The following is a 14,061-nucleotide window of genomic DNA, read 5'->3' as shown; positions in this document are numbered from 1 at the left end:
AAAACTTCAAACGTAGAGTGGAGCACACTGGTTAGTGGTCAAGTTCCATGATCTATTGTACGTTTAACACAGAGAACGTCTGACTCTGCTTTGATGTCGCCGTGAGCAGATCGAACATTGCAGCCCGTAGTTAAGTATTTCATCAGTGAGCCGAGATGCAGATACGCCCTCGGCCGAGGAGCGTTTGACTCGAGCGTCACGAGAACAGACACATAGAAGCCGCACGTTAAGCTCCGTTCTCTCCTTTCTTTTCACAGGTGTGGTGTGTGGGCAGCGGAGGAGGGGACAACCAGACGCGCTACTACATCAACAAGACGGTGGACGGGAACACGCTGTCCACGGTGCTCAAAGGCCTCATGCCGGGCGTCCTCTACCAGGTGGAAGTGGCGGCGGTGACCGGAGCCGGCGTCGGGACTCGCAGTCAGCCGGTGTCCGTCCTCTTCAGTGAGTCCACCATGACAGAAAGAGCTGTAGAGACATGATGTTTAGTTAAGATCTCTATCACTTTTCCACTGTTTCAGGTTTATTTAAAAATAGTATATAATCATATTCAAATGAGCTTTATTATACAGACCAAAAACATTTAGCTTAGGTTAATTGGAGACTTTAAATTGCCTGTAGGTGTGAATGTGACTGTGACCTGTCCATGGTGTACCCCGCCTCTAGCCCAATGACAGCTGGGATTGGCTCCAGCCCCCCCACGACAACAATACAGAAGATGACTAATATTGGCAGATGATTACAAATACATATACAATGTTTACATTTCAATAAACAGATCAAATACAATGTAGTATATACATAAATTCCTTGTGTATGTCTGAAGGTTGTTGTGTTGTTATTAAGTGTAAATACACTGAGAGCTACTAAAGCCCACAATAACACAATAAATCAGATTTATGTAATATAAGAGTTCTATTATCTCCATGGTTACGTTTGTATTGATTGTATTGAAGCCACACAGTATGAATAAAACAACACATCAACAAAGGAATTGTCACAGAATGATCTGTACTCTAGTTCTTCCCTCTCATCTTATTCTGCCCTTCCTCCCTCTTTGTTCCCCCCCCCCCAGAGCTGCCAGCTGAACAGCCGTCCCCGTCAGGAGGCAGCGGCGGAGGCGGCGCCGGCGACAGCGGCGAGGAGAGCAGCGTGAGCCTGGCCGAGCAGATTACCGACGTGGTCAAGCAGCCGGCGTTCATCGCGGGCATCGGCGGGGCCTGCTGGGTCATCCTCATGGGCTTCAGCGTCTGGATCTACTGCCGGCGCAAAAAGAGGAAGGAGCTGAGCCACTACACCGCCTCATTCGCCTACACGCCAGCAGGTGAGGAAGGATGATTATGTTGTTGAGTGATACATTGATCCACGTCCAGTGACCTCAGGCTGTCTGTGTCTGCTGTCTGCTATCACAGACATGTTATGATTCACTGCTATCTATCACTATAGTGTCTTAGCCCTCCTGTTGACCCAAAGGCGTTCACTCCAAAATGAGGTATCATTTTATTTAAATGAGGCCCGTTGACCATCATTTCCAAAACACATGTTTAAAACATGGTGGTAATAAGTGTGAATGAATGACTTAATAATAATCAATAATTTAATTTAAGACAACAAGAGGGATAATTAAAAAATAAAAGGATAAATGATTGATTTAGTTGTGCTTTCTATACTATAGCAGTAGCTCTATTGTAACATATTGTAACGTGTTGTGGATACATAAACTTTATGGATAATATTTTCAGTCCAAATCAGAGCAGCTGGTCCTGTGTAATAAAAGCAGAGTAAAATAAATAAAAAACAGCTAAGTAGGCCACAAAAATGTAACATGTATGAGTCAGTTTACGCCTCCTCACGCTCTGCATTTTCTCCTCTGCAGTTGGCTTCCCTCACGGAGAAGCATCAGGACTCAATGGAAGGTAATTACGTCCTTTATTTAAGTTCTATTATATATGCTCTATATATTCCTCTTTTCATAGTTCTCTGATAATTGTAAACGTTTCCCGCCGTCTGCAAGCGCAGCATCTCCTACGCAAACTGTCGGTCCATCTGGACGCTCGTTAGTTTCGTCATATTCCAGAAAGTAAAGCCAGTGTGTCTCTTTAGGCCCGGCGTGCTGGGAGGCAACATAGGCAACTACCCGTGGCTGGCAGACTCTTGGCCCACCACCAACCTGGTCCACAGCGGTAAAGAGGCCGTCAACTGCTGCACCGCTAACCACGACACAGCAGAGAGATACTACAACGGTAGGATCATTTCATCTGTGTGGTTCTGTATCCTTGTGTTTATGTAACAGCTGTTGTGACAAATGTTCTTATTGTGTTGAAGCATCATTTATGTGTTGAGAGAGATGTAAAAAGGATCTTCGATGCTGAAAACAATGCCAACGTTTTCAGCCCAGTAATAAGTCGAGGCGTTCAATATGACAAAACGGCTAATGTATTCCTAACATTTCTAAATATAACCCCCGCTGCCTCCTCTCCTCACGTAGAAGCCGGCATCTCCAACTACCTGAACCAGACAGAGAAATACAGCATGGGCGGCTCCACCGAGGGTCCCATCTACAGCACCATCGACGCCACCAACGAGGACCTGCGCGGCTTCAACTACGCCCAACACGTCTCCACCACCCCCTACGCCTCCACCTCCATCATGCCTTTCACCAACCAGACGCAGCAGGCGCCGGCCCACGGCGGCGAGCAGCCGGACGACGGACACTGGATCCCCCAGCCGGGTCCCTCCGGATCTCAGTACGCTCAGCCGGACCGCTGCAACGGTGAGGAGGGAACCGGGGGGTCGTCACCTTTCACTGACTCTGCTCAGTAAAGACAGAAGCAGCTCAGCGTGTGTTTAAATGAGCATGTTTTTCATCTCAGATCTACCAACCAATCACTGCTCTTTATTTCACGCCGCCAGTTGAAATCCAGCAGCGATCAAACGTTTTTCCACTATTGCTCCCATGCTGTGAATATGATGTTTTATGTTATTATGACTCCATAATTGCTCAATTCTATCTCAATTAAAACAGGTTTCCTATTGTGTTTAGCATTTATCAGTTTAACATGTGTGCTTTATATTTGTACATCTGTATTCTCTCATTTATCTGTGAGGATTTATTTTGCCGTCAATTCCCTGGTTCCATCTTTTCAATTGTGAGGATTTACTGCTTTTCTTTGTCTTATGATTTGAAGAGCTTTAGAAAACTGAGACATTCATTTTTCATTATGTTTTGACACCTTATAGACCAAATGATGATTCAAGAAAATAATCTGCAGAGTATGAAGAATATGTTAGCTGCAGCCATGATTTTTATTGCTTATTTTTTGCAATATTTTATTTAACTGCTCTGTAAAAGCAGTTTGGTCAACAGTTGTTCTTTTTGGGAAGTGGGGGGGTTTCAACCTAATTTTTCAGCCCCGTTTTGCATTTCTCTCATACATTCTCATATGTGAACAGATGATGCTTCAGTAGGTGTTAAATTATGCTCATGATGAATCGGCTCAGTGTGACAAAGTGTCCTCTTCAGTCGAATGATTGCGCTTCTCTCTCTCCTTCTCTCCATCTGTTTTGTAGGTAAGCCAAAGCAGAAGGCGATGGGTAAGGCTGTCAAGACACCATCTCTGACCTGGATGGAGGCTCTGCCTCCGCCTCCCCCCATCGGAGAGCTGGAACAGTGCGACCCGGACCCGCAGTCCCCAGAGCACGAAGACATGGACATAGGGTGAGTCAGACTCTCTATAAATTAGTATTACACAGCTACACCATCATTTAGACTTACCGTCACCTCTAACGGGCACATTAAGTATCGAACCACAACATGGCTCGTATGCCTCTGGCTTTAACAACTCAATTACCTCGGCCTTGGTCAATTGCTTTAGTGATTTAGCTGTTTTCTCCAACCTTAAAACACAATTAGCTGTGTTCCTCCTTACCAGTCGCTCTCTGCCACCTCAGGGTAAAACTATCTTTCAGTGGAGCAGCAGTCCCACCCAAGTAGAAGCTTAGCCTCCTGCAGTTTCGCCAACGGCAAGGCCCTCTAAACTTGAGTGGAGTGTGAAAGAACAGCATTAATATTTAAGTAGTCTCATAGCTAGCTGGATTTGAAAGGTACGAGTGAGAAAACAGTCTGCCCTTAACAATATCTTTCAAGAAACGCATCCAGCTACATCTCTCTCCACACACTGTGTCATCTAGTCGTGTCCTATCTTTGTCAGCTCGGATGAGGAGTGGTGCCCCCCCCTCCCAGAGAGAACCTACCTGATGGAGGGCTGCGAGGGCGGACCATCTCCCCAGCAGAGGAACAACGCCTCGTCTCCCGCCACCTCCTACAGCCACCAATCCACCGCCACGCTCACCCCGTCCCCACACGAGGAGACCCGAGCCCCCCACGACCAGCCCCGCCTCAGCCAGCAAGACGGCCAGCAGCTGTCACGGTACGCGATATGTGACCGAGACCCGTACGCACACCCGTTTGTTTGCAGAATGTTTTTATTCATGCAGTAACTCACAGTCCTGAACTCTTGTCATGAACACCCACGATGCATCTGCTGTTCACATTCGCTGAATTCAGGCCACTGTGTTCTGCTCATTCTCATTTTCATTTTCACTCATCGTGTTTTTCCCCAGAGAGTTTACTGTCCACCGCTTACTAACTGCTGAGTGAAGCTATCGTTATTCATTTAAGATCAAAACAACTTGGAGAACAGTAATCAGTGCACACACAGCTCATCCCTGTTCTTTTTTTAGCATTATTGTGTTAAATGTTCTGTTATTGCAGAACTGAAAGCAAGACTAAGTATCTTTTAAAAGAATGAATAACAGTCTTCATATTACAAATTCAACGATATACAGTACAGTGTCTTCTTCTGCTACAGCTTCACTTGGTCTGCTATGAGCAGTAGCTTATGTTGGCTACTGTTAGCAACCTTTAGTTACATTACAGTACATATCAACCTCTTTATTAGAAAAGTAAAATAAGTAAACACACATGAGCTCACTGGCAACAAAAACAGTTATTGTTGCCACCAGTGTGCTGCTACACTAAACTCATATATCAGTTTTAATGTCAAACACATTTCAACAATGAAAATATGACAAACACAATGATTCACTCACATTTTTTTCATATCCAGGAAAAAACTAATAGTAAAAAAAACCAACATTTTATTATATTTTAACAGAGAGAATGCACATTGGTAAACAACGCTGAAAAAATTAGCCAAAGTTAGCCAAATGGCAAATATTCAGCTGCTGTCTCATTGCCAGATGTTAAATTATCCATTCAAATAACAATGAAGCAGAGCAGACATGTAAAATCATAGCAGGGGAAGGCAGGAAACACACAAAGCAACTAATGAGAGGATAAAAACATTCCACAAACATTACTATCCCAGGACATAACCTTCAGTCTGAAGCTTCCCATTCTGTTGATTTGTTCTGTGCAGTTACATGTTGCCCTTACTTCCCATAGCAGAAGGTTACCCTGCGGTCCAGTGCCAGTTCCCCAGGCGCCGAGCCCGTCGCTCACCCAGTCCAACCCCAGCCTCTCTGGCCAACAGCATCACGGCTCATCAGAGGTTGGCACGCTGCAGTGCCAAAGTCCTGCCCATCGCTGCCTCCACAGCCAGGGGCCAACTCCCAACGAAGACGACGGCAGCGCCACTACACCCGGTAATATGACTGGCTGAACATACTCACACGCATCCACCCTACAGCTATGTCGATTGTGGTCGTTACTGCCAGTCTGTTCGTTACGGAGAAAGACGCGTTTTTTCTAACGGTGCCGTCGTTCTCTTTCCTCACACACAGTGCATAGTCGTCCATCCCCGGCAGATGCGTGCACTCCTCCCAACCAAAAATCACGAGTGAAGAAAAAGGTCTCCAAGAGCTCAGCATATAGAAGAGATATACAAGGAGGTGAGAGGGTCGACTCCTACACTGTCTGTACAGATTCATTGCTGCTGAACATACAGGGAAGAGTTCACTGTCAAATCAAATACAAGCGTTATTTGTGTGACCGTGACAATGACATTCATGTTGCAAATGTCCTCAGTAGCTGAATATGCAGCTCTACAGATATTTACTGTTAGTAGTCAGTGTGAGTAAATAAATAATACATCTATTGCTGCAGTCTGCTGCTGGAGCTGGAAATGGCTTAACACCTGAGTTTGAAGTGTTCCAGTTCAAGTCAGAAAACCAGTTTCAGCCAGAAATAAGACTTCAGGTTCCAGTTGCAATTTCTGACTGGGAACTGGGAATTTCCAGCTTCTGAGTACAAAATGGAACACACCATTAATCCCACACCTACAACTCTGGTACAACGAGGTGTGATGTGAGTCTAGTGTTCCTGTTCCTGATCCTGTACATGAATTTGACTTCTAATAATCTTAGTTTACAGACTCTGTTCTTCTACACGCTCCACGTTTTCCCAGATAACCGTTTCCCACACAGATTGGAAACGATGGTAATCTAAAGTTGCGCCGCATTGTCAGATCCATTAACCTTGAAACCAATTAAACAGCACGCGGCTGCATGTGAATCACACACTCGGATCCCTTAACTCCTAACAAACATGAACGCTAAAGACAAGAAGAATCCATGTTTATTTTAATGTATCCTTGTTTTCTAAAGCAAAACAACACTGTAACTAGTCTCTCGGGTTCTCTCCATTATGCACAGGAAGAAAAAAAAAAAACCAGACAATTCTTTTTTTAAAGCAATATTAACCTAATAAGTAACACAAACCTGACTCTGAATCTGAAAAATTCTCCTCATTACAGCCCTGAATTCTAAACTCAAGTCTCATTCTTCATGCATTGATTATTCCTCCACCTGTTTCTGTTTAGACCTGCCTCCACCCCCGGAGCCGCCCCCCGAGGAGAAGAGGTTGCAGGGCTCCCAGAGGTGCATGGAGGCCAGCAATGTGACAAACGGCGCTCTGTCCTCCCTGGAGAGGAGCGAAATCAGCAGCAATAGCCACCAGCGCAAAGGCTCGGGACAAAGACACACTGAGAGTAAGACCACGTTTTGTTTCAGGTCTAATTTAGTTTAAGGTTAAAAAAAATGGAATTTGGCTCAAAGGGGTAAGGTAAGGTTTCACTCCTTTCAGAAATAAGAAATGGGCTAAAAAGACAAACACCTGCTTTATATATTTCACTGAGATACAGTCTAATGTAGTTATGTATACTATGATCAGTCAGCTGTAGCTCTGTCCACACTTCCAGGATGCTGTATCATGCTCTACTGCTGCACTGCAGTATTTTCTCCTCTGGTGTTACTCAGCAGAGTGAAATGGGGTTTGGCTGGAACACAAGAACTTTGCCAGATCATTCCTTATGATTTAAAATCAGTACAACATGCAGCTGTAGCATGGCAAGCACACATTTATAAATCAAGGCAAATAATTCCTTTGTGGTCCAGAAAAAAAAAAAACTAGAAATCCCCACAACATGATGCCTCCCTGCGGCACACATTCACACATGTTTTAAGAGAGAATTCTGTATTCAGACAATCCCCAGCCGCAGATTGAATTATGATCAAATAGAACATATTTATAGGGATGTTTAAGATAGAAAATGATTCCCTAGAGCTTCATTAAATTGCCGTTTCTCCAGTTGATATATATTATACTAAATGAACCATCCTCCCACTATGCTGTGCTGCAGATGTTCACTGTTAATTTCTCTCCTTCATCCACCAGGTGAGGAGATGATGGCGTACAGCAGTAAGGCCGGATACCTCTCCAGGGGTCAGATGTCCAGTAACTGTTCGACCACAGGAAGCTCCTCATCCAGAGGATCCACGGGCTCCAGGGGCCTCAACTCCACCCGGAAACACAACGAGGTAGCAGACCGATGCAAACGATCTTGTAATTTAAAGTGCAGTTTTTTTTATGCAAGAGAAATGTTCTCTTTTCACCTCAAACGGTTTTAATAATTGATGCGTTCAGATATTTATGAGCAGGGGAACAAAGACTGCCACGGAGAAGTTCATGCGCTTTAGTTTTATCTACATATCATTACTTACACTCCATAAAACACACACATTTTTATACATGCGGGCACATGAAAAGAGCTTTTACGTTCCCCTGTTGCCCACACACACACGCACGCACGTACGCACACACACACACACACACAGTCATCATCATGCTCCCGGGCTCATACTTACAGATCTGCCATTACTGTCTACTCAGGGCAGGCTTTACAGTAAGAAACTGTGTTAAGTGTGCACGCCCACTGCTCTTTGTGGAGTGCACTTCTGAGCGCACACTTCACTGTGTGAGCGCTCCTTTAACGCACCCCCCATTACCCCCACCCCCACCCCCCCGCCGCGGGCTCCCTCGCGATGAGCCGGTGTCTTTAAAGGCAGAACAAGCTGTGCCAGCCGAATGGAAAGCTCTGCGGGATTTCATGCAGCGCTAGCAAACACCGTCTGACACGTTCCCCCAACGTTACTGTAGTCACACACAGTTAGCCATGGAAGGTTGTGTACTGAATGAGTCACAGTCAAACTAAATCTATGATCAGCGACCTGGGTTGGAACAAAGTGAAGGATGCAGAAATGGGTTCAATCAGAGGGCGACAATAAATCAAATTCAAAAAGTGAATGGAAACTTAAGAAGAACGTTTTACTCTGTTTCTAAGGATAGTCAGGCCTGTATTCAATGTTTAAAAAAAAGGAAACTGGCCTTTGAAAATGAGAAATCGCTATTGCCATTTTTTAATTTCCATTTCCACATTTCCATTTCAGCTTTTACATTTTCCATCTCAGATTTTTCAAATGTTTTTCCATTTTCAGATTACAAGTGTTACTCATTTTTATTAATATTTGTATTTGCAGTTTCCCTTTCCTTTGTTAAATGGTCTGTACTTATATATCAGACCGATATATCAGTTAACTGATATTATCAGCTGATATTGGCCTATCACAGATATATCAGTATCAACATGCGTGTTGCCTGATATGCACCAATATGTTTAGTTAAGTTATATAGACAGCATTTGTATATATGTATGCATTCAAGTTTAATGCATACATATATTTTTTTGTTGGGTTTTATTATTTATAATCATTTCTATTTATTCATTTTTCAGTTAAGTTTACTGTTTCAGTTATTTTATACAATAAATATAGTTAAACTGTAAAGTATCATGCCACCCTTACATATCTTTGTCAGTGTTTCATAACCACTTTGTCATAAATGTGCTTTTCATGTACATATTCTGTATATATAAGCTTATCAACCGATATCAATATCTGAATTTTTTTTACTAAGGCCTTATTTTTGACCACTCAAAGCACTTTTACTTGTACACTACATGTCACCATCAAGAGCAATTTGGAGTAAAGTATTTTGCCTAAGGACACGTCTACATGTGGACCGGAGGAGCCGGGAATCAAACCGCTGATCTTCCGATTAGTGGACGACCGCTCTACTTACTGAGCCACAGTCTCCATTATGCCTCTGAACTATAACGGAGTAGAAGACGTAAAACAGAAATTAGAAAATACCTCATAATTACACTCAAGCACAGAACAGTAACACAGTAACTCACCTTCCACCGCTGCTTTTAGTCTATTTGTAAGTAAGTCGGCCATCGTAATAGATTTATGAGAAATTGGCGAGTGCAGCCGCTTTGATTCTGTAGCTGTTAACTTTCACGCTGTAACCTGAGGAGTCACCATAAAGCTGCCTGTGTGTGCACACAGAGAAAGGATGAACCCTGTCACGGGTCAACCAGCCTCGACCTGAACACACATCTGACATGGGAATGTAGCGAAGCAACTTGTAAAAGTGACACACAGGCACAATTGCTCTTTTCACTCACTCTAAACGCATCAAACACACACACACACACACAGACGCACACACACATAGCTCACTTGTATCTCGTGCTTGTCAGGTCACCCCTGTGGAGCAGTTAGGAACACCTAACCCACTCTCCCCAACTGACCCTAACTGACCTTAACAGGCTTTTTCACCCCTTGCTGGGAACATGAAAGCACGCCCCCCCCCCCCCACCCCCCCTCGCAATAAAGTTTGGGGTGTTTCCACAGGAAGCATGGATTAGGTTACCCCCTTTCTTCCTGTTGTGTTACTGACCACTATCTGCTGCCCTTTGACCCAGGCGGTCAGTCTGGGATGAGTTGAGGGGGGGGGGGGGGGGGGTTGCCGCTGCCCTCAACCCCCTCCATGTGTTGTGACATGTGCTCTGAGGTCAGGGACACAGTACACATTACAGATCCCACTAGACTGGACATCAAGTCTGTGATGACTGGCACTAGACTGGCATGAATTTGAGACTTATGTCACAGATAAGAGGATAAAGTTCAGTGTATGACTCATACAAGGATGACAAAACAAACACTTCATGACCAATCACATCAGAGGAAAACATTTTTAGAGACCGAAACGGTTGAAGAACACAGCCTTGACAACCAGACTTTAGAGAACACTCCCTTTATCGGCCTCGTTACATAATGCATCGTCTTTATTCTTGCAAGAATATAAACTCTCAACAGACTTTAATAATAAAAACCAAAACACTTATTGTACTTTCTTTCATTTTGCTCTCACAGGCAGATCTGTGTTCAGCTCAGTTTTTCACATCACATAAAAATTCATTCAGAGTTAGTTAAAGAAATCTTCACAGAATGGATCCAATCTTCATAAAGTGACAGTCTTGACAAAATTGACCATTTGGCAAGAATGGTCTACTATTGCGCCCAGTTTTATGAGCTTTTTCTTGCTGTAATCATCCCTCCTGTTCATACTGACCATTAGAAGATCCCTTCATAATGCACTTACAATGGAAGTGATGGAGGACTAAATTCACAGTCCTCCTTCTGTGTAAACATGGATTTAAAAGTTGATGTGAAGCTAATATGAAGCTTCAAATCTTCATCTTCTATGTTTCAACGTTACAGTGTTTTTACTTCCACCACAGCTCAACAGAGAAACACTAAGAGGGAATGTGATGCTAAAAACACTGTAAATGTGTCAGATATCACTTGATATGACTAACTCAGACTGATGAAGCTCAATAGAAGCTTCACATATTAAATGACTGTGTGGACACACTGTGGATTTGTTCTCCATCACTTCCATTGAAAGCACATTTGAAGGAGATCTTTTAATAGTCAGTATGAACAGGAGGAATGATTACAGAGAGGTTCATGTGAATCCCTGACTGTTGTTTTAAGACAGATAGGAAAAATTGTCCTTGAATATATGAAACACCCTGCTCAGTCTTAGATCAGAAAGATCAGGTGTAAATATGTAGGAAGAGAAAATGATAACATAATGCTCCCTGTCCTTCAGTAACTACTGGAAGTGCATCTTATCAAGGCATTCAGTTTCCACATCTTCAGGGTGCTGCAATAACTTTACTGTATGACTGCCGTTCGTTTCCCATGCAATCTTTTGACGTTAAAATATTTCTCCCTCTTCAGGAAATGAGATAAGGCCATCAGCGAGTGTGTCAGCGTACCTTCGATGCCTCCATCATCCATCTCTCCACTGTGGACACAAAGAGCTGAGCAAGAGGAAGAGTTTTCTGCTGTCAGGATAAGCAGACTCCGTGTCATTGCTGTGAAACACAGAACAGACTCTACATCATGCTTTTTTGGTATTACTATGATTATTTATGAGCTATCCAGTTCACCCCCCTCCTCCTCCTTCTCCTCCTCTTCCTCCTCCTCCCCCTCCTCCTCCTCCTCCTCCTCCTCCTCCTCCTCCTCCTCCTCCTCCTCCTCCTCCTCCCCGTTGATTTGTAAATACCTGTGTCTGTACTGTTCTTTTGTGGGCTCTGGATACAGGGAAAGAGACGTATATTGTATTTATGAAGATAAAAAAAACAAAATCTCATGTTAAAAAAAAAAAAGAAGTCTGTTATAATAAAAAAAAAAAAGCTCATGTCTTCTTGAATGTGCCAACTTTTTTTTTTTTTTTTGGTCAAAATGTACAGTATACGTTTTGGAAAAAAAAGCATTAACTACTGTTGCACTCTCTTGTTGTGATGGCCAAACAACAGAAAATATTTGAAGCACAAAGTGTGTTTGACGGTCGGAAAAGCCAAAACGAGCGGGTTCTCGCTCCCGGGTGGAACGCCTCGGGGCCCCCGACCCGGGACCCGACCCCGGGGCCCGACCCCGACCCGGGATCCCCTGCGCCCATGTAGTCCGCTAAGAATGTCATAATACTTTTTCTATGTTTCTCCTTGGGTTTCCCTGCAGCAGCCTGTTCCCGTGTGCCAGCAGACAGACAGGCTTTATAAAAGTTTGATTGTATCTCCTTCTCTCGTTCGTCTGAGGGACTGTTTGCTGCAGTCGTGAGATAAAAATTTGCATATACTCCTTCCAAAACAAACAAAAAAATGTATGTGGGCTGACTTTTTTGTACTTTGTTGTTTTGTAAATGTACAATAAAATACATTTGCTGATCTATGCTTCTACTCCTTCCTTTAGAGCAGCTTCCAGAATATGAAGTACTGTGTGTTTTTGTTTTTTTTAATAAGGCAAAATGTCAGCACTGCAAATTGTCACTTATAATTGGTAAGTGATGTTTTTGATTGGTTGCTTTTTCACACAGGACCTTTGTGTGTATTTTTAGTTTACCCCCTTGTTAAGAGCAATTTGTTACTTTCCATCATCTGGCATGCACGCCATCACAGCCTGACAACAAACACATCCAGTCGCTGTGAGTGATCTGGTGTTTTATTAAAGCTTGAGTGAACAGCACTGAAGTGAACATCATTTCTCTCCACCTCAGACTACACCTACACACTTACATGCTGCGGTGGAGGAAAAGAAATGAACAGGAAAAGAATGCAACAACTGAAAAAAAAAAAAAAAACATGTAGAAATATGTCACGTACATATGTACACCTCACAACATTCACATTCCCATGAAGCCTTTTTGTACAAAATGAGGGCTGCAGGATTTAGAATGATTGGACATGATGACATTTACAGCAACGAGCAATGTTTCATTCTATATGTGGATATGTGAGTGCTGTTTTATAGGACACACCTGAAAACATGCATACCTATATACAGAACCAAATGTCATTTTATCAAGCACATACTGTATAATACAAGGGTGTGAAACATAGGGCCCGCGGACCAGAACTGGCCTGCCAAGAGGTCTAATCCGGCCCACTGGATAACTGTGCAAAGTATGATGCAAGTTAAACAGTGAGGAGCCTCCTTCATGTAAAATGCTGCTTCAGACATTTTTTCCACACTGACCAGAATACAATCCTCTGAAAAACAATGAACACATATTGTGATCATATTTCAATATGTGGATAATATATTGAACAAGATTGTAAAAGACTGAGGTCTAATATTGTTGAAATTGCACTCATCTACATCTCAGGCTGTTCATCTGTTTTGCAAATAGATGGTTTATTATAGTAAATTTATATTACATATCATATATATTATATATTATTTATAGGTTATTATGCCATGCTTTTACTGGTCTGGCCCACTTGAGATCAAATCAGGCTGTAAGTGGCCCTTGAACTGAAATGAGTTTGACACCCCTGCTATAATACATACACATTCATATGCAGGCACATGTGGATCACACGTGAGGTATAACATTAAATCTGTTTCACCACCATGCATTGACCCTCCACATTCCAAGAGGTTTCATCGGTTCTACTGGCCTGTAGGTCATTCACACCTTGATGTCACATGAGAGTCATGGAGTTCTCTAAAGTCAAAAGGTCACTTTGTAGTCACGTCAGAGCCATCAGTCAACTGAATGAAGGTGTGATTTTTTAAAGACATGTCTAAGGGAGGTGTGAGTGTAGCGTTATGACCTGTGATATTTTAGAGGCTGAACTTGTTGATTGGTTTGATCTACTATTTTGATTCAGACTGAAATATCACCACACTTATTAGATGGAGCTGTGAAAATCTGTACAGATGTTCATGATCTCCAGAAGGCAAACCCTAATGACTCTCCCTTACTTTTCCTTAACCCCCCCCCCCCCCCCAACTGACCCTCCCTGATGTCAGGGACATCAAATATGATTACAGACACTGGACAAG

The 14,061-nt window shown here is 43.1% G+C and overlaps 1 protein-coding gene across 1 annotated transcript in view; it reads left to right on the top strand.

The window, feature by feature from the left end:
• The window catches only part of robo3 (roundabout, axon guidance receptor, homolog 3 (Drosophila)), a 171,741-nt gene extending 160,081 nt beyond the window's left edge, over positions 1-11,660 (top strand). The window contains exons 16-28 of the mRNA XM_062432652.1: positions 258-444; positions 1,076-1,324; positions 1,877-1,916; positions 2,104-2,243; positions 2,489-2,767; positions 2,821-2,843; positions 3,576-3,718; positions 4,212-4,430; positions 5,471-5,667; positions 5,806-5,913; positions 6,843-7,010; positions 7,697-7,839; positions 11,452-11,660. Coding sequence (XP_062288636.1) covers positions 258-444; positions 1,076-1,324; positions 1,877-1,916; positions 2,104-2,243; positions 2,489-2,767; positions 2,821-2,843; positions 3,576-3,718; positions 4,212-4,430; positions 5,471-5,667; positions 5,806-5,913; positions 6,843-7,010; positions 7,697-7,839; positions 11,452-11,463 — 1,908 coding nt within the window. The 3' untranslated portion in view covers positions 11,464-11,660. The remainder of the gene's footprint in view (positions 1-257; positions 445-1,075; positions 1,325-1,876; positions 1,917-2,103; positions 2,244-2,488; positions 2,768-2,820; positions 2,844-3,575; positions 3,719-4,211; positions 4,431-5,470; positions 5,668-5,805; positions 5,914-6,842; positions 7,011-7,696; positions 7,840-11,451) is intronic.
• The last annotated feature ends 2,401 nt before the right edge of the window (positions 11,661-14,061 follow it).

This window comes from Scomber scombrus, chromosome 14, assembly GCF_963691925.1.
Source record: "Scomber scombrus chromosome 14, fScoSco1.1, whole genome shotgun sequence".
Lineage (NCBI taxonomy): Eukaryota > Metazoa > Chordata > Actinopteri > Scombriformes > Scombridae > Scomber > Scomber scombrus.
The sequence above is the reverse complement of the archived record's forward strand: the minus strand, read 5'-3'. Positions and strand labels throughout refer to the sequence as shown.